We start from the raw sequence: 20737 nt of genomic DNA on the forward strand, positions 1-20737 counted from the left end.
TTCCGTGCCCAGCAGTTTCTTTGGCTTTAACTTACCAAGTCCTTGAGATTTTGCTTGGCAATTGTGACCACAGTAATCATGTGTTCTTTTATTCTATTCCACAATAAATATTAATATGAACAACTCACAGCACACATTAAGCTTCATACAATAATATTGGGGTTACAGAGCACCTAGGGAAGGCTTAAAGTGGCCACAGGGTTCCTGCCCTCCTACCAGGATCCAGATCAGGGGCTGGTTTCTCTGATATGGTTTTGGTATACCCATGCACTGTGAGTTCTTGATTTCATTGATAAATTCACAAATGGGGTGTGTGTGTGTGTGTATGTGTATGTGTGTGTATGTGTGTGTGTTGGGGCTTGAATTCAGGGCCTCATGTGTGACTCATTGGCACCCAGCGGAAGTGGCAGTCTTTAAAATAAGTTGTAGCGGGGCACCTGTGGCTCATGTCTGTAATCCTAGCTACTCAGGAGTCTGAGATCTGGGGATGATGGTTCGAAGCCAGCCTGAGCAGGAAAGGCCATGAGACTCTTATCTCTAACCAACCACTGGAAAGCTGGAAATGTGTGCTGTGGCTCAAAGTGGTAAAACACTAGCCTACAGCAGGGTTCACTTCCTGAGATCAAGTCCCATGGCCTTCCAAAAAAAAAAAAAAAAGCTCTTACATGGCCAAAACACTTTTATCCTTGCCACACAATCTGGCTTTGTGTAGTTTGAGGTAAGAAATAAATGTGTTGCCAGGCCCCGGTGGCTCACACCTATCTGTAATCCCTAGCTACTCAAGAGGCTGAGATCTGAGGATTGCAGTTCAAAGTCAGCAGAAAAGTCTGTGAGACTCTTATCTCCAGTTAACCACCACAACACTGGAAGTGGCACTGTGGCTCAAGTGGTAGAGTGCTAGCCTTGAGCTGAAGAGCTCAGGGACAACATCCAGGCCCAGAATTCAAGCCCCATGACCAACAAAAAAGAAAATGTGCTTAGGAATTCTGAAAATTCCTCTCCAGACTTGATGTTGAGAAGCCTGAGGACATTCTGATTTTTTTGGGGTGGTGGTGGTGGTGCGGGTACTGAGGCTTAAACTCAGGGCCTGCACACTGTCTCTAAACCTTGATCCTCACATCTCAGCCTCCTGAGTAGCTATGATTACAGGCATGAGCTACTGGCACAAGCGGAATAGGGACTTTTAATTTTTGCCACTATGTTTTTCTAACTTGTACAATTGTTTTCGTGTTTGTCATGAGGCTTAAACTTGGGGACTGGCACTGTCCCTGTGCTTTTGCTCAAGGTTAGCTCTCTACCACTTTGAGCCACAGCTCCTTACATTTCGAGTTTCATGATGGTTAATTGGAGATAAGCTTCATGGACTTTCTTGCCCGGGCTGATTTCAAACCATCATCTTCAGATCTCAGCCTCCTGTGTAGCTAGGATTACGGACATCAGCCACCAGCACCTGGAGTAAGAATTGTTTTGTTCTCTGAATTCTATTATAAAATAGCAACCTGTATTATTCTTGAGGATGTGTGTCTTAAAAATCAGAAGAGATTTCTTCCTCTCCCCTTTGTTGTTTTGTGTTTTCATGTTTACTTCGTTGTATGTTGAAATGGACACTTGCCCTGTTTGTCCACTGTTCATCCTCTACATTCAGTTATTATTCAAGTGGTGGTAAATCTGTTGAAAGCTACCTCCATATGCAGGCAGGGTTGGCTGCTTTGCACTGCCCCCGTGAGTGACCTGACCTGGGTACTTGCTGGGAAAGCAACAATTCCAGCAACTTTATGTCTCTTCTCCCAGGCTGGCCATACTTTCCTGAAGTCATAATTTCTTTTCTTTTTTTTTCTTTTTTCTTTTTTTCCAGTCCTGGAGCTTGAACTCACCTGGGCTCTGTCCCTGAGCCTCTCTGTGCTCAGGGCTAGTGCTCTACCACTCACTTGAGCCAAAACAGTACTTCTGGCTTTTCCTGTGTATGTGTGTTACTGAGGCATTGAACCCAGAGCTTCATGAATGCTAGGCAAGCACTCTACCACTAAGCCATATTCTCAGCCCTACTCTCAGGGTTCTATAAGGATAGACTGGATTTAGGGCCCACTGTGTATGTATGTGCGTGTCTCTTTGCTGTCCTATGGAGCAACTTTAGGACTAAATCACTGGAAAGAGAGGAAGGGATATTAAAACATCCTAATTAAAAAGGAGTCTACAGTTGGGCACAGTGGCTCACACCTGTAGTCCTAGCTACTCAGGAGGCTGATATCTGAGGATCACAGTTTGAAGCCAGCCCAAGATGGATAGTCCATTAGATTAATCTCCAATGAACCAGCAAACAGCTGGAAGTAGAGATGTGGTTCAAATAAGTGTCAGTTTTGAGTAGAAAAGCTAAAGGACAGTAGTGCCTAGGCCCTGAGTTCAAGCCTCACTACTGACACAGAAAGAAAGTATAAATTTTTCTTGAATAGCCAGGTGCAGGTGGCTCAGACCTGCAATCCTAGCTACTCAGGAGACTGAGATCTGAGAATCACAGCTCAAAGCCAGCATGGGAAGCCAGCATGGAGCTATTGCCCAAGTGGTAGAGCAGCCTAGAGGAAAAAATGTCAAACAAAAGCACAAAGCCCAGGGTCCAAACCTCAGGATAGGTACAAAAACAAACCAACCTCACATAAATTCTTGAAGAGTTAAGAGTTGAATCTAGCCTTGTATATGGATTGTTTTTTACTAGCTTGTGTGTGTACATGTGTACATGTGTCTGTGTGCTAGTCCTGGGGCTCTACCTCTTGAACTAGTTTCACGTCAGGCTTTTTTTTTGGGGTAATTAAGAGATGAGTCTCATGGCCTTTCTAACCCAGCTGGCTTTGAACTACGATTCTCATATCTCAGCCTCCTGAGTAGCTAAAACTGTAGGCATGAGCCACTGGCGTCCAACCTAACTTGCCTTCTTTTTTTTGTGCTGGGACTGGTGCTTGAACTCAGTGCCTCATACTCTTGCTTGGCTTTTTTTGTTCGTGGTTAGTGTTCTACTACTGAGCCCGCAGCTCCACTTCAAGCTTTTTTTTTTTTTTTTTTTTTTTGTGGTTAATTAGAGATGAGTCTCATGGCCAGGCTGGCTTTGAATTGCTATTCTCAAATTTCAGCCTCCTAAGTAGCTGATCAAGTGTGAGCCACCAGTGCCTGGTCATTTGTACTTTAAATTCCTTCAAGTACAGGAATAAGCACCTACTGGACAGCTGGGTCAAATGCCTGGACCACTCTTCTTCTTTTTTTTTTTTTTGCCAGTCCTGGTGCTTGGACTCAGGGCCTGAGTCCTGTCCCTGGCTTCTTTTTGCTCAAGGCTAGCACTCTGCCAACTTGAGCCACAGCACCACTTCTGGCCTTTTCTCTATATGTGGTGCTGAGGAATCGAACCCAGGGCTTCATGTATAGGAGGCAAGCACTCTTGCCATATTCCCAGGCCCCCGGTCCCCCTTTTTGACCACTCTTCTTTTGTGTGCATGCCCCCGCACACAAAGACAAAGCCCCCGCCTCCGCTGACACATCCTAGAGAGGGAATGCTGCCTATGTGGTGTCTATGTATGGAACAGGAGGCACGACTTCCCGAGGTGTTCTGAAGATTTGACCTTCACTCATGGAAGTCCAGCTTGTCTTCCTCTGGAGCTCACCTGGTTCAGGTGGTGTTCCTCCAAGTCTTGGAACCTTAGAGCCCAGGAAAGACGGTTACTCTTGATGACGTAAATGAAAAGATTTGTCACATGAGATGCATGGGACAAGTTTACTGTGACAGATATGGGAGATAAACTTTTAAGATGGAAAAGGTTTATTCTGGCTCAGTTTCCAAGGTTTAGTCCTTGGTGGCTCGGTAGCTTTGGGGCCTGTGTTGAGGCAAGGCAGGGCAGCAGGAATGTGGGCAGAGGCCAGCCTGGAAGCCAGGCCCCACCCCCCACCCTCCCTCCACACCTCCTTACGCCAGGCCCCACCTTCCATGGTGATGGGGCGCTCTGTAACACTTATGCAGCCAACAGCGGAGCCTTCGAGGCTATCACAATTGAAACTACAGCCAGGAACCAGAAGCTCACAACTCTAATTCTATTCAGGGGGCTGTCATTTGAGGGGTTAGGTTGACACCAATTTGGAAGGAAAAAATGAGAGTCCATCTTCAAAATATTTAGCAAAAAGCCCAGCTAAAGCTGTGGTTCAAGTGGCAAAGTGCCAACCAAGCAAGCCTGAAACCCTGGATTCAAAAGCTGGTACTGACAAAAATAGATTTTGCTGGGGCAGAGATCTGAGGATTGTGGTTTGAAGCCAGCCCAGGCAGCAAAGTCTGTGAGACTCTCCAATAGAAAAAACCAGGAAGTGGTGTGGCTCAAGTAGTAGAGTGCTAGTCACGTGCACACAAAGCTCAGAAAGAGCGCTCAATCCCTGAGTGCAAGCCCCAGGACCAGGGGAAAAATTAACTATAGCATTACAGCATCTGCTCCTGGCCCCAAAAGGCTCATGTTTATTTTGCAATGCGGACATTTGCATTCAAGAGTCCCAAGGCAAACTGTGTAAACCTCACCAAAATCACAACATCCCCATGCCAGAGTGGACACCGTGAGTTAATCCTACAGCATCTGGGTCAGTGGATGAGATCCTGGCCTGGGGCCACCCCAGCATGACCCTGCTGGATGCAGCCCACAGAGCCACCCTGGTGCCTGATCTGTGGCCTTCACCTTTGCTCACTGTTTCCCATTCCCAGGTCCAATGTTTGACCACCACTGCTTCAGCTTGCTCCTTCTGTCAGGCTCTGTACAGACCTCATATCCAGATTGCCCAGCCTCGAAGGTGCTCGTATGAAACCTCAGGGGAGCATCCACAACCCCTGTGATGGCATACCAATCACAGATGGTGCTGGGGTGTGCCACCAGCACAGGCTGCCATGGGGCCTATCCCACTAAAACTATGGCAAGTAGTGGAGTGCCTTAAGAGCTGAGCACAGGAAACAAACTCCAGGGAACTAATTTCCTGGCCCAGGGAAAGCAGAGTGCTTCAAGATTCTCTTCCTAAATGAGACTCTCACTGTAAACCTGGCTAAAGGCAGTCAGTGGGACTCAGGTCACGCCTTAACATTTCCTCCACCAGATTAATCTATTACCTTTAGATTTAGCCAACACCAAGTCTCAGGGTGTGGACAAAATGAATGCAAGCTGAGTCCTGGTAGCTCACACCTGTAATCCTAGCTACTCAGGAGGCTGAGATTGGAGGATTGTGATTCAAAGCCAGCCTAGGCAGAAAAGTTCATGAGACTCTTATCTCCAATTAACTACTAGAAAACTGGAAGTGGAGTTGTAGCTCAAAGTAGTCAAGTGCTAGCCTTAAGAATAAAAGCTCAGGGATGGCACCCAGACAGAGCTCAAGCCTAAAACTGTCCAAAAAAAAAAAAAGCAAACTCGCCACAGTGAAGAGCAATTCCAACAGTCCTATCTCCATCAAAACCCTGTGAGCAAGCCTGTTGGTAGGATAGCCCCTGCCCTCACAACTGCCCATCAAGTTCCTCCTCTGGCCTTTCCTCCATACCAGATTGGCAGTACAGACACGGCAAAATCCCACTTCTCAGTACCAGTTTTCTGGGTGTTTCTCAATGTAGTCAGGGAGATAAAGAAGATCAATCATTATACTTGGTGATGAATAATATTCAGAATTACTTCTTTATTAGAATCATAAGCCAGCCTCTTATGTATTCTGGAAGCCATAAATTAAGGACCCTGACTACAACACAATCCAAGTCATTAAAAATTAATTCTAGTCACTTATTTTGAAAGCCTACATTTTTATCAGTATAACTACAACCAGGTTGAAAATCTTTATTTCACTAAGAAATACAATCACCCCAAGGGCACACAGATTATAGGGGGTCTTTAAGGAGTCCTGTCAGCAGTGTCCCCATCCGTGCCAGGAGAGCAGCTGTGCTCCACTTCCATAGGTGAGAAAAAGAGCAGGCTCTGACAGCATGTGAAAGCCCAATGGTTCTTCCTTTCTACCAAGTTAGCCTTTTCACAAGTCTGTGTGAATGTGATGGTGCTGGGGCTTGAACTCCGGGCTTACACTTGCTAGGCAGGCACTCTACCACCTGGGCCATACCCCAGCCCTTTTCAGAAGTCTTGCCGGATGTTTTCTTTGTTTGCCTCTCCATGCTGTTGCTTAATTTGATAGATTTCATTTTCCAGTTGCACTATAGTCCGTTCAATTTCATAATTCTTACTGACCAGAGATACCCAACTAGAAAAGGAAAAACATTAAAAAAAAAAAAAGGAACAATTACTCAAAGTGAAATTTCTCCTAGATTTTAAATATGCAGTTTCACTCAAGAGCCGCTGTTCCTTTCCCCAGACAACAAAGAGGCCCAGTGGAGGACCAGGTGGCAGCACACAGGCTGCTACTTCTTACACTTGCATGGGAGTCAAGCAGTTAGCAGCAGCAGGAGAGCAAGAGGGAAGGGACAGGGAGGTAGCAGAAGGAGAGTGGGAGAACAGGAACTCAGGTAGAGGCTACTGACAATGAGGGAAGCTCCCTGACTGCAGAGGCAGGTCTCACCACATGGGGAGAGAGGGCAGGTGGAGCAAGGGGGACAAGGAGGAAATGAAGGGAAGACAGGGAGACAGGAAGGAGAAATGCTGCATGAATTCATGACTGTGTATAGACAGATGTGTGTCTCTTTCTTGTTTTGAAACACTAAGGAGCCCAGGCTGTCCTGGAACTTGTAACTCAACCGTAGCCACCCACCTGCTGGGATTATAAGGGATACACCTCCACACCCAGATTTTATTTAGTAATTTGTATAAATTACATGTCTTTATCTGTAGAAGGGGATCTTTAAAACAAAACAAAGGGAAAAACTGGCAAAAAAAAAAAAGTTGCAAGTATGGGATTTCCTTCCTTTTTTTTTGCCAGTCCTGGGGCTTGAACTCAGTGCCTGGGCACTGTCCCTGCATCGCTTTTGCTCAAGGCTAGCACCACAGTACCACTTCCAGCCTTTTCTGTGTATGTGGTACTCAGGAATCGAACCCAGGGCTTCATGCATGCTAGGCAAGCCCTCTACTAGAGCAAGCCACATTCCCAGCTGGGATTTCCTTTCTTACAAAACTAAAAAACAAAACAAAAATATTTTTAAGCAAAGAGTGAACAAATGCAGCAGTGGAACTCACTAGATACTACATTGAAAATGAACTATACAACTTATAGATGGGGACGAGAGGGAAAAACTGGGAAAGAGCAAGGGAAGGGGTGACACTGTCCAAAAAGAAATGTCTTCACTTGATTTATGCAATTGTAACCCCACTGTACATCACCTTTATAGTAGCAATATAGCACTCTATCACTTGAGCCATAGCACCACTTCTGTTTTTTTGGTGGTTAACTGGAGATAAGAGTCTCATGGACTTTCTTGCCCAGGCTGGCTTTGAACCATGACCCTCAGATCTCAGCCTCCTTGGTAGCTAGGATTACAGGCATGAGCCAGTAGTGCAAGGCACAATACATTTTTTTTAGTTAAAAAAATGTTCTGAAATTAGCATGATAGTTGTACAATACTGTGAATGTACTTAAAAGGAAAAAAAATCAAAACATCACAGGTTTATATGCTTTAATTTAGGTCTTACATAAATGTCTCAATGAAACAAATTGCCCCCCCCCCCATTTTTTTTTCCTTAATAGGGCAGCCCATTGCTAAGTGATATAGTGTTTGCTGAGCATGTTCAAGGCCCAGGGTTCAATTCCAAGTACTGACTAAAATAAAAAGATCAGAATATAGGAAGATTCTACTAACAGCCAGAAATACTGGCCTAAAAACAGTCCTCTAAAAGCCAGGCCCAGGCCACTTCACAGTGGTTTCATCCTTGTAACTTCTGGTGGCTCTCTAGACCCACACTTCAGAAACAGAAATCAGAAACAGAGAAGGGCAGAAAGCAGCAGCATTCCATTGGAATTCTGCTTGCACCTTACTGACACATCTTGGCACGTGCTGAGAAACAGTGCGGTGGAGTTAAGACACTCACTTGGACTCCATTTCTCTCAGCTTAGATCCGGCTGTGAGCTGCATGTTCTTTCGCTGCCAGTTTAAATCCTGGATGTGTTTCCTGTAAAGAGTTATTTATACAATCCTACTGCATTTTAACAAGACCAAAATCAATGGAAAAAATAACCAATACAAGACAATATCTTTAGTATCCTCAGAAGAATAGATACATACAGTTATAGACTAATTTAGAAACTTATTTCTCAATTACAAAATTTGTAAAACACGCTAAGTGTGACAAGTAAGACACCCCTAGACTATGAGTCAATACCCCAACCACTGCCTCATCCCTTTCTGGAACTGTTATTGGATTTTTGGGGATGTGGTAGTTAAATATAGTAACATGTTCAAATCTAACTGCCATCAAGAGGGGTCCAGAAGGTGAAGAGTTACTATGAGTGTGGTGGGTAGAGGTGGGCCCTTCGGTGGTTAGTTAGCTAAGGTCATCACTGTGCTACCCAAAGCCTGACTATTGGTGTCTTTTCAGTAATAAAGAGACTGGGGCAAGGCCTCTTGCCATAGGACTCCTGGCACTGCTAGGGGTCCACCAAGCAAGGTCATCAACAGACAGATGTAGCACCTGTCCTTGAAGCTCCAGAACTACGTCGAAATAGGCCTTCTCTTTAAAACTCATCCAGTTTATGGTGTGTTATTACCACAAGGAGTTAAGGCCAGTCCTTCCAGACTCCCTTCCTATCCATTCACATGTACAGAGGTCTTACAGAGCAGGTCATGAGCTACCCAGCACCCTCACCCCCACTGTCAGGGTGTCTTTTCTGTTTGCAGACATGCAAGTACCAGAGTTGGAGATGTCTCAGGCTTCCAGCCTATTTCTCCTCCCCTTAGCTGGAGCAAATCTAAGGCTGGACAAAGAGTGGATCAAAAATACCGCAGTGAGTCCCATGCATCTGGGCAACTGCTATGTGCTAGTAACTTTTTTTTTTTGGAGGGGGTGTCATTCGTGGGGCTTGAACTCAGGGCCCAGGAACTGTCCCTGAGCTATGCGGCTCAAGGCTGACGCTCTACCACTTGAGCCATGCATGGTGCTACTTCCGGTCTTCTGGTGGTTAATAGAAGATAAGAGTCTCACAGACTTTCCTGCCTGGGCTGGTGCTGAGCCTCGCTATTCAGTTCCCAGCTTCCTGTAGCTAGGATTACAGGCATGAGCCACCAGCGCCCAGCTAATAAACTTTTTTTTTTAAAGGCCAATCTATTATTAAAGAACAAAACAAAACACCAAGATGAAGGCAATTCCTTGCATTCCAACAGGACACAGATGAAGTGTATCAGAGGATGCTGGTCTGGCCACCTGGCCCTGCCAGCAAGTGACCCCTGCCCTCATACCCCGGAGGCCCATCAGACAAGGAGCTGACCCTCCCATCCACCATGTCTGCTTTGAGCAGAAATATGGCTGTGAAGGTGGTCTGACAGCTCTGACTAGGGGTTAGGCTCAACTATGTGATGACTCAATTCTGTCTGAAGAATGGTCAACATGACTCCCTGCCAACTACACTGTTTTGTTTTGGTTTTTTTGGCCAGTCCTGAGGCTTGGGACTCAGGGAGTGCTGTCTCTGGCTTCTTTTTGCTCAAGGCTAGGGTACTACCACTCAAGCCACAGAACCACTTCTGGCCTTTTCAGTTTATGTGGTGCTGAGGAATCGAATCCAGGGCTTCATGCATGCTACGTAAGCACTCTACCACTAAGCCACATTCTCAGCCCTACACTGTTTTTTGGGGTTTTTTTTTTGGCCAGTCCTGGGGCTTGGACTCAGGGCCTGAGCACTGTCTATCCTTGGCTTCTTTTTGCTCAAGGCTAGCACTCTGCCACTTGAGCCACAGCGCCAATTCTGGCCATTTTCTATATATGTGGTACTAGGGAATTGAACCCAGGGCTTCGTGTATACGAGGCAAGCACTCTACCACTAGGCCATATTCCCAGCCTACACTGCTTTTTATGTGCGTACACATACAGGGGCTTGAACTCACTGCCTGCTGCTCTCTTAGCTTATCTTCTCAAGCTCCATTCCCAGCTTTTTGGAGGTAAGAGGTCTCACAGGCTTTCTTGCCTGCCTTGTTTTGCATCAGGATCCTTAGATCTCAGCCTCCTGAATAGCTGGGATTGAAGGTGTGAGCCACCAGCACCCAGCTTTGACTACATTATGTTTGAAGTACAAATCCCTTTGGACTGAACTTGGTCCCTTTTATTGTTTGTTGCTATTTGGGTTCTTATAAAGATAGTTACACTACTATAGTCCAGACTGGCCTCAATCTCATGCCCCACCTTTTGGAATGTTGGAATCTTTCAGAGGTTCCCCAATTCACCTCTCACAGAACAGTAACTATTGAGAGCATCAAAGGTGAAGCTGTACAAGGCCCCCTTTCAGACACATGCCATAATATGTAGCCTTGTTCACACACGTGCCACAATACGCAGCCTTGTACTTCTGTCTGTCCTGAACTGTCCCCACTCTCTATTTCACAAGAACACCTGTTTAATATACACTAGCAGCAGCATACAACAAACACTATAGTATAAATAAGTAGAAAATAGTAGAAAAAAGTTACCTGCTTGAAAACAAGAGTGGATCAGTTTGTTTACTCATGTGACCACAGTCTCACTGGTTGTTTCCCCCTACTCTAAACTTATTAAAAACAGAAAAATAATTTACCTTAATTTCTGAAGCTCTTTCTGTGCATGTTCAATCATATGAACCAGATTTCTAGGGAGGAAAGAGAGGAAAGTCAGACTAGGATAAATTAAAATTTAAAAGTAATACCGTCGGTGGCTCACACCTGTATCCTAGCTACTCAGAAGGCTGAGATCTAAGGATCTTGGCTCAAGGCCAACTTTTGCCAAAGTCTGTAAATCATGATCCCCAGGTCTCAGCCTCCTAGTAGTTAGGACAGGCATGAGCCACCATCGCACGGCCTGTTTCCCTTTCTCACTGTTAGTTCTCTGAATTGCTGTAGTTGATGATATGTAGTTGCCAACAAAGTAAAACTGTAACCATACTGCCAGACACTGGCTCCTGGCATAGGTGTCTCCTCAACTAGTTAATGGCTTTTTGAGGACAAGAATCATGGTTTTTCATTTTCTGAAACAGATTTCTTGGCTCCTCTGTCTCTTAAGACTTCTTAATCACTCAGATCCCATTTTGTCCTTTTTTTCCTTATAATATGTTCACATCATGGGTTGTTTACATTCTACAAAGTTTTGTATTTTTCCCAGATTACATGCCATAAAATTTTACAACAAAATTCTGACGATCTGAGAAAGAGATCCATCATTCTGTTGTGTCATTTTATAGTCATTTTCAAGAATACTTTAACAAAGAGTTTTACAATTGTAAGGTTCAATGGTCTTTTCTCTCATATGATTAAGATAGTCAGCATATTTTTGAGGGGTCAAAGGAGCCACAGAGCTAATGTAAGTAATGAATTTCACAAACTAGCAAAATTCATTAAGGAAAAACAAAACAAAAGAAAAAACCTGGCTGGGGATATGGCCTAGTGGCAAGAGTGCCTGCCTCATATACATGAGGCCCTGGGTTCAATTCCCCAGCACCACATATACAGAAAATGGCCAGAAGTGGCGCTGTGGCTCAAGTGGCAGAGTGCTAGCCTTGAGCAAAAAGAAGCCAGGGACAGTGCTCAGGCCCTGAGTCCAAGCCCTAGGATTGGCCAAAAAAAAACCCCAAAAACAAACAAACAAAAAAAACTAAGTTTTGCTATGTACCTCAGGCTGACCTAAAAAAATAAAATAAAATTTGTGCTACTCATTAGGTTTGAACTCAGAGCCTGGGCACGGATCTGGAGCTTCTTTTCTCCTCAAGTCTGGCATTCTACCACTTGAGCCACAGCTCAACTTCTGACTTTTTGGGTAGTTTTATCGGAGGTAAAGCTCATAGACTTTCCTGCCTGGACTGGCTTCAAACTGCAAGCCTCAGATCTCAGCCTCCTGAGTAGCTAGGATTATAGGCATGCGCCATTAGCACCTTGCTGCCTCAACTTAACTCTGTTGAGTCAACCTTCTGAGTGCTGGGATTATAGATGTGAGCCACCATGCTCAGCTCAGTAAACTCCCTTCAAGTGGTACTTCCCTGTTTATTTCTGTGGTCCTCAGACCTGTGAATTGGCTGTAACCCCAATTCCTACCTACAGTCACTCATGAACCTGTGAATGTCCACTTTCAGCTGAGGCTGGACAAGGAGGTGCTCTGCACTTTCTCCTTCTGACCTTTGTTTGGTACACAGTAAATTAGGAGCTATGTTAGACCACTCAGCACGCTTGAACTTTAATGTGGAGCTAAAAGCAGTAGCCTATCTGGGTGCAGTTCCAGGACACAATCCTGAATCAAATTTCCCCCCACCTCACTTTTTTATTCTAATTGTTATATGTCCCCCACATTTGCTAAAAGATACCAGTATCGATGAATCAAAGAGCAGCATGATTTACAGTAACGAAAGCTGGATACATAGGGGGAACGGGAGGTACTCAGAGCTATAGCGAGCATCTTACTCATTGTACACTTTCCAGGCATTGCAGCCGTGCTGCGACATGAGCTCCAGGTTCTCAATGCGGACGGCCTGGTGCTCTAACTGCGCCATGGAATTACTGACACATTCCTGCCATGCAGTGACGTCATTCTTCTGACCCGAGGAAGGAGCTGGAAGTTCATATCTGCCATACAACAACAAAACACAGTAAGAACACACTGTAAGCTGTATGTGTGTGCGCGCAGGTACATGTGTGTGCGTGCGTGTGTGTATATAGTTATAGAACCCAGGCCTGTAATTCTTTCTTCTTGGGAGGTTGAGATTGGGATAAACAAAATTCAAGGTTGGCCCAGGCAAAAAGTTTGTGAGAGGGCTGGGCACAGTGGTGTGTAAATACTGCCCCAACTATATGGGAGGCTGAACTTGGGGGATTGTTGTTCCCGGGTAGGCCCACAGAAAAGTGGTCAGTTCAGCTCCATCTCAATTGAAGAAGCATGGTAACACACACCTGTTATCCCAGCTACTGCAGGAAGAGTAAAATAAAAGGACTGTGGTCCAGGTACAGACCCAGACATTACCTCAAGATAACCAGTGCAGAATGAGCTGGAAAGATGACTGAAGACAGTGCCTACCTAACAAGTGTTTCACCTTGAGTTCAAACCTCAATACTGTCTCTTCACACAAAAACTTTTATTGAAAAATCCTCCAGCAGACTAAAGTAAAAAGCAGGATACAGGGCTATGAGCCTGGAGATATGGCTTAGTGGAAGAGCCCTGGATCTAATCCTCAGTAGCACACACACACAAAAGGTTCGATACAAAAACTTTTGTTACTATATGGTACTGATCAACATGGGAAGAACATGGTCACTCAGACCCCACTCTGCTCTGTTGCACACAGCTAGCAAGCAGAACCTTCACCAATCTCAACTCACTAAGTTAGAAATGGGATAACTTGGATTTTAATTCTCTTACCGTTTCATACTGAGTAATTCAATTGGTTGTCGAGCAGACAGTCTCTCAAATTCATTTCTCATTATGTCGGTCTGATAACATTAGAGAAAGAATTATTGCCTAGATCTTATTGACAAACTAAAATTAATAACAAACAAGACAATTTACTTAAGTACTTATTCTTTATACTATGTATTATAATGGATAATTTCCCTTTCCCCAGTGTCTTCCTTTTTTTTCTTTTTGAGTGGCAGGGCTGGAATGATGGGTCTTGTACATGTCTAAGAACATGCTCTACTACTAAATTACCCCCCTAACCCATGTGTACATGTATATAAATTATGTATAAATGCACACACATATATAACTTCATTGTTTAAAAATTGTTAGTGTAGGTTATACAGTGAGTTTCACTGTTAACCCCCAATGCATGTTCAAGCTACATTCCAAACAATATCACTCCTCTATTATACTCCCTGATGTATCTTTATACATGTATACAAGTGCTTATCTATGTATAAAATTTGAGTCCCCAAAATTTGAGGAATGACTATTTTCCTCAAATGCTAGGTCTTTGGCGAGAGCAACTCTCTGATGAAATTCAAAACCAAGGGGCTGGGAATATGGCCTAGTAGCAAGAGTGCTTGCCTCATATATATGAGGCCCTGGGTTCGATTCCTCAGCACCACATATACAGAAAATGGCCAGAAGTGGCGCTGTGGCTCAAGTGGCAGAGTGCTAGCCTTGAGCAAAAAAGCCAGGGACAGTGCTCAGGCCCTGAGATCATGGCCCAGCACTGCCCCCCCCCCCAAAAAAAAGCTGTAATAAAACTATATCTTGGCTGGGGATATAGCCTAGTGGCAAGAGCGTTTGCCTTGTATACATGAAGCCCTGGGTTCGATTCCCCAGCACCACATATACAGAAAATGGCCAGAAGAAGAAGTGGCACTGCGACTCAAGTGGCAGAGTGTTAGCCTTGAGCAAAAAGAAGCCAGGGACAGTGAGTAGGCCCTGAGTCCAAGGCCCAGGACTGGCAAAAAAAAAAAAAAAAGAAATTCAAAACCATCGCGGGAGAGAGGATCTACCTTCCTACTGCCAACCACAGAGTAAAGCACCTGTCTGCCTTCTACAATTGGACACAGTTTCATTAGACCTCATCTCAACAGAAGAAAAGCTGGGCACGGTGGCACATCTGACATTCTAGCTAAGGACTAAAGCACATTCCTCCATATCTAGGCTATACCAGGCAAAATTCAGGACATTATTATATCTGAAAAATAATCAGAAAAAAGGGCTGGCAGTGAGTTCAGAAGGCACAGAGAAAATGTGAAGCCATGAGTTCAAAACCCCAGTTCCAAAAAATAAGTGCAGTGGTAGAGCGCTTGAACAAGAAGTCCACAGTCAGCCAGTACAGTGGCTGTAAACCTAGGGATGCAAGAGCAGATGACCAGGGATGTGTCATCCTCAGTGATACAGGAAGCACAGTAGGTTGATTGCAGTGCATGTAGGCCAGCAGAGGCATAAAGTGAGACCTTCTCTGGAAAATAACCCTGCAAAAAGAGACTGGAGGTGGAGCTCAAGTGGCAGAGCACCTGTTTACCAAGTGTGAGGCACGAATTCAATCCCCAATATTGATGGAGGCAGGGTTGGGAAAGCTGGGTACCCAATGGCTCAAGCTTGTTATTCTAGCTACTCAAGAGGCTGAGATCTGAAGATTGAGGTTCAAAGCCAGCCCAGGCAGACAAATCCAAAACACTCTCATCTTCTATTAACCAGAAAAAAGCTGAAGTGGAAGCATGGCTCAAGTGGTAGAGCACCAGTCCTGAGCAAAAAAGCTAATTGAGAGCGAGGCCAGAGTTCAAGCCCCACTATTAGCACCAAAAATAAGCAAAAAGGCATATACTATATAGAGGAAGTGATAAAAGACTGGTGATACGGTTATCAGACTGTACCCCAGGCATTAAGCAACAAGTCTACAGTCTTATTAGCACAATTTTTTTCCTATGTAAATAGCTACATATAATCGGTTGGGGGGACCCTAAAAATGGATGGACTGAAACATTTTACTGAATCCAATAATTTCGAAATTATATTTTAGACTTTAACTGACTAGATCATAAATAGTATCTTGGGTCCACTCCTAGGTTAAACATATAAAATGGTTTATCCTTAGAAATTTTCTATCCAGGTAAATTCATTGGGAAACTACTTGAGTTCCGGCGCAGAGGTGGCCTGCCCTCCAGTGGTTCAGAAGAGACAGGCTAAAATAAAAGCTTCGGTGGGTTAAGGTGACTCCACTGAGCATTTAGACGGACTCTGATGTCTCCTCCCCCCCCACCCCCCCGGCCGACTTGTACACGCCTTGTTTAGGTGTTTGTGGATCGCAAGTGTTCCTCCGGGGCTCAGAACCGAAGAGCCCCAGTGAAGGCTGCGGTCCTCCAGCGGATTCCTGCCCAATCGAGATGCTGGGTTTCCGAGTCCCGTTTCCAAGGCACCTACTCCAGGCGGGTCCCCAATCTCTCAGACCCCCGCCACTTCTCAGTCTGTACCAGGCCCCTGGCAAGCCCCCAGTCTCCGCCAGCCCCCCGGGCAGCCCTTCACCTCGAAGGCGGAGTAGTCAGGGGCGGCGAGGTAGCTCAGGTAGTTCTTGGTAGGCCGGTACCTACGCGTCTCCTCCTCCACCAGCGCCGCGGCCTAGGGGCAAAAACAGGCGCGCGTGAGGGCCAGGGGAAGCCGCGCGTGAGGAGCCCCTGCGGCTCGCGACGCCGCCCGCCGCCCCGCACTCACCGCCTCCCGCACGCCGGGCGCTTCGTAGCCTTGGTCGAAGTACGGCAGCGCATCCACCACTACCTCCCCAGCTACAAGTCCAGTGCCCGCCATGACGAAGACTGCGGGAGCGAGGTCTTTCTTGGAGCCACGCCCACTTATACCGACGCCGAACACTTACGCAAGCACGCCAGCCACGTGACGTACCAGCGCATGCGTAATTGCTGGTTATGAAGGCGCGCTAGCTCAGTGGCTAACCATTACCCGGTGGGGGACGTGATGTCACATGGAGGGTCGCGCTAGGCGTCCCCACTTCCGGTCCCGGGCCACGGAAGGCAGCGTGGTTGCTTCTCCTCGGTAGACACCGGGAGGAATCACCACTGCAGGCTTAGCCGGAAGACAGAGCCCTCTCCACTTCCGCCGTCCGTGTACGGCTTCGTGGGAGGTTCCCCGCTGCACCCGTTGTCGCTCGAGGCGGCCCCGTTGGCCCGGGAAAGTTCTGGGCCGCGCTCAGCGCTACGGTCTCCCCGACTAAGACAACCGAGATCTCCCCGGGGGTGAGGCCTTTCCCGCCTTCTGCTAGGGCCTCGTGTTCTAAGCGTTTCGCCGTCCATAGCGGGCTCCCCGAGACATTTCCGTGCATCGGTCAGCCCCTCCCCTTTCGTGGGAGAGCCCTGTGCTGCGCAGAAGCAGCCTACCCCCACCCCGCCGCCCCAGGGAGGAAGCACCCTACCTCCACCTCGTAGGGACCAGCGCCCTTCACTTTCCCGTAGTTCTTGTTCATTCTACCATCCTCGCGTGGATTTAGTACCTTTTAACCATAATCACCCCCTCTGTTGCACTTTCCCCACACCCTTCTAGCCCTACTGGCTCTACAGCTTTCAGTGAGATTCCTTCTGGCATCTTCGTATAGAGGCATTGTATTTCCATGCCATTTACCATCCAGCATTCTTTCATCCTCCTATATCCCCAGAGTCCCATAGTTTCAGTCGTGTTCTATGTGTGTGTATATATGTATACGTTATGTGTGTATATGTGCATGCATGTGCGCATATGTGCACACAGGTCCTTTATAGATTCCTCAAAGTGGGAGATGAAAGGATATGTCCCAGCCATCCCAGGGGACCATGGGGAGATAATCACAGACAGAAGAAGAAAGTTCAAAAGGAGGTTTAATAGTGGGGCCATAGTTCCCACGTGAGAAGGAGCTACATGTCATCTGCACCTTATCCAGATGGCAGGTTCTCTCTCGGGGGTAAAGGGGAAGAAAGTAGGTAGTCGGAGTGGCTCATTAGGTATGGGTGGATCTGGGGGCTAGTGGGAGAAGCTGAGGACCTGAGGCTAGGGAAATGCTAACAGGAGAAAACTTGGTGTTTATTAATAACAGGAGGGGGTACCAGGCCAGGAGTATGGGCTGAGGTTGTTTCTTCTGGAGCTACTTCCTGCTGTAAAGGGGTGAAGTAGTCAGGGGTCCCTGATTTGTCATTTGGCCTGGTACCGTCCAAGAAGTATTTCTTTGACAGTTTACTTGGTAAAAGTCCTCATTATTTCCACAAGAATGGTTATCAAGGCCAATGGGTGGCATAGTCGCCTGTGGCTACCTCCTGCAGCTTGGGCACATCAAGGAGTCACTGGGGCTGGGGTCTTCAGGGTCCAGATCTGTGCTGGGCAGAGCAGTGTAAATGAAGCCTCCAGTTGCCTGTAGTAAGAGGTTGGCCTTGAACTGCAAGCTCCCAGGTGGCGTCCTGGGTGAGGGATGTTGTCCTGTTAAAAGAGACTTTTGAAAAGCTCAGGCAAAGGGCTGACAAGTTCACAGGACCAGTTAACATGAACAACATGGGAGAACACACCCTGGGCACAAGCCAGAAAAGTTCCATTTGGAACATAAACCCAATTGTGGCCCAGTACAAGGAAGGAGGAATAACTGGACTGGGGGCAGGAAGGGAGTGTTTAGGGATAGTGGACTGGTTGGGAGTAACCAGCCAGAGGCACACACACACACACACACACACACACACACACACACACACAAATAGCAAGTAACAAAGGCAAGAATGCAAGTTTCTTTCCAGATGGAAAATGGACATTAGGTGGGTAAACAATTCCTCTTTATCTTCTGGCTCTGATTAATTTTGAAAGGGCAAGTTTAACTTGACTCCATTTAAGATGAGACTTCATCTCCTCTTACTCCTCTCTATGGTTCCTCATTGTCAGGATTGACCTCCTCCTTGTTATGCCTAGATTTCCGGTCCCCAAAGACCACCAAGGAGCCGATACCTATGCCAACGCACAAGAGTCTTTATTGCAAGCTCGAGCCTGGACTCCCAACTGTCACCAACACAGCGGATCTGGATTGAGAGTCCCGACCCTCAGATAGGCAGGGTTTTTATTGTGATTACAACAGGGGTAGGGTATTTCCAACTTGGCAGATACTTGATTGGATGGCATTTAGCAAGCAAGTCTTGTCCTATTTCTATTGGCTGTCTACCCTTTCAGTTATCTATTTTGGCTTTGATGTCGGGAATTGGCCTCGATATCAGGATTTGACAACAGGTGGTCACGTAGCACTGATGCAGGGGGTTAGTGCAGGAGGTAGAGCAAGTCACAAATGGGTTAAGCAAGCAAATGGGTTAAGAAGCAGAATATTGTGGTCAGGCTGACCTAGTACCAACTTTATTTTAACAATTACGACCATGTTTTCCCATTACCACTAAGAAAGCTTGAGCGGGCTAAAACAATCCAGTACTCAATCATAAGTAAACCAACCCAACAGTTCCCATGGCATTTCTACTACTATTATGATTATTTCTATACTCTATGACTATGATCATTTTTTGTTACTGTCCATTACCATGGATGTTACCCAGGTATAGAGGTGAACAAGTGCTCCCTACATTTTTAAATGTCAAACTACAAGAAATTATCTCATGGGTGGGGGTGCAGCCCTCTATCATGGAGTCATCACCAGAGTTTAGAAGCTGTTATAATTTTAATACTAAAACATATTTCGTTACTCCAGTTTTCAGGTCAGCCCTAACATCCTGAAGGTCTAGGTGCTTATTGCTTGGATAGCTTGTCCCACTTGGAATTCACAGGGTTTGAACTCAAGGCCTGGGCACTGTCCCTGAGCACTTCTGCTCAAGGCTAGCGCTCTACCGTTTGAGCCATGGTGCTGCTTCTAGCATTGATATGAGTCTCAAGCTTCCAGTCTGGCTCTTTACTGGTTAGTTGGGAGATGGAGTCTTAGAGGGATTTTTTTTTTTCCTGCCAGGGCTGACTTCAAACTGCAATCCAAGGAGTCTTAGCTATAAAAGCCCTTTTTATTTCCAATTAAAGCAACAGGAGAACAGTAGGAGTAGAGCTTACCTGTAACTTGTTGAGAATTGGCCAACAAATACTTGCCAGAGTTCTGCAGTAACACTTAGACTTTAGCTTTTTCATTTGTATTTAAAAAACTGAAGCCTGGAGGTATTTGAAGAAATCATTGGTGCTACCCATGGCTTCAGGCTGCTTGGTTGTGTTTTTTTTTTTTTTTTAACTTCCAAATTTCTTACCTAACCTCCACTTTAACCCCTTCACCTCAGCCTTTATTTGCATCCGGAAAAACTCTGAAGCCCAGGGGGCACATTGCCTCCTGGCTGCCGGTTTTAAAGGAGCCACTTGTTTTTCTTCAGTCCCAGTTACTGCATGAAGACCTTTGAACTCAAATGCCAATTTTTATAATTTCTGCAATGACAAAACTCAGTAGATGTGTTAGGAGTCTTCAAACAACAACTGATTAGCACTTTAGAGTTCCTTGTGCTATTTAACCACTAGCATTGTGCCAAGAATCCGAACTTGGCACCTTTTTGCTATTTACCAAAATACATCTAACTGCAAAATAGCATTAAAAAAAATCATGCAAAGGGGCTGGGGATATAGCCTAGTGGCAAGAGTGCCTGCCTCGGATACATGAGGCCCTAGGTTTGATTCCCCAGCACCACATATACAGAAAACGGCCAGAAGCGGCTCTGTGGCTCAAGTGGCAGAGTGCTAGCCTTGAGCAAAAAGAAGCCAGGGACAGTGCTCAGGCCCTGAGTCCAAGGCCCAGGACTGGCCAAAAAAAAAAAAAAAAATCATGCAAAGGTCACCATATAGGTGCTCACAAGAGTCATCACACTATATAGAACAGCAGACTGAATGAGATCCATGTGCCATCAAATCATAATCATTTAACCTTACTGGCAGGTGGAGGAGAGCACAAATGAATAACAACCAAGAGGGCAAAGAGTCAGGACAATGTAAAAATCTCAGCTTCAGTGGATCTGAAGTGGCAGAGTCTTCCATCCGAGTCAGCAGGCTTTGTTAGTCATGTGTGATGGAGGCAGGCAGGAGAGATGGGTTGAATCTGGGCGAGGCTGTAGTGGCATCTCTCGGAGTCCCCTAGATAGATTGTCACACCTCCTGCTGGGTTGCCTGCAAATTTCTACACAGACTGGTTAAAG

The 20737-nt window shown here is 45.9% G+C and overlaps 1 protein-coding gene and 1 long non-coding RNA gene across 2 annotated transcripts; one reads left to right on the forward strand and one right to left on the reverse strand.

The window, feature by feature from the left end:
- The first annotated feature begins 5648 nt into the window (after window positions 1–5648).
- On the forward strand, window positions 5649–13605 carry LOC125355448. Its single transcript, XR_007211661.1, has 3 exons — window positions 5649–5769; window positions 12675–12678; window positions 13595–13605. It is a non-coding gene; the product is annotated as an uncharacterized LOC125355448 (long non-coding RNA).
- Bcas2 (BCAS2 pre-mRNA processing factor) lies at window positions 5814–16432 on the reverse strand. The gene is made up of 7 exons (XM_048351828.1): window positions 16275–16432; window positions 16089–16181; window positions 13509–13579; window positions 12557–12718; window positions 10708–10758; window positions 8019–8099; window positions 5814–6243 (listed from the first exon to the last, which is right to left on the reverse strand). The coding sequence occupies exons 1-7, from the start codon at window positions 16365–16367 to the stop codon at window positions 6117–6119; spliced, it is 678 nt and encodes a 225-aa protein (XP_048207785.1). The 5' UTR covers window positions 16368–16432; the 3' UTR covers window positions 5814–6116.
- Window positions 16433–20737: the final 4305 nt, after the last annotated feature.

This window comes from Perognathus longimembris, chromosome 7, assembly GCF_023159225.1.
Source record: "Perognathus longimembris pacificus isolate PPM17 chromosome 7, ASM2315922v1, whole genome shotgun sequence".
Classification (NCBI taxonomy): domain Eukaryota; kingdom Metazoa; phylum Chordata; class Mammalia; order Rodentia; family Heteromyidae; genus Perognathus; species Perognathus longimembris.

Coding starts and splice junctions, on each gene's coding strand:
- Bcas2 (XM_048351828.1), bottom strand. CDS start 16,367: ATGGCGGGCACTGGACTTGTAGCTGGGGAGGTAGTGGTGGATGCGCTG. Junction 10,759..12,556: donor GCCTGGAAAGTGTACAATGA/GTAAGATGCTCG, acceptor TTTCCTCCCTAG/AAATCTGGTTCATATGATTG. Junction 8,100..10,707: donor AAAGAGCTTCAGAAATTAAG/GTAAATTATTTT, acceptor AACTCTTTACAG/GAAACACATCCAGGATTTAA.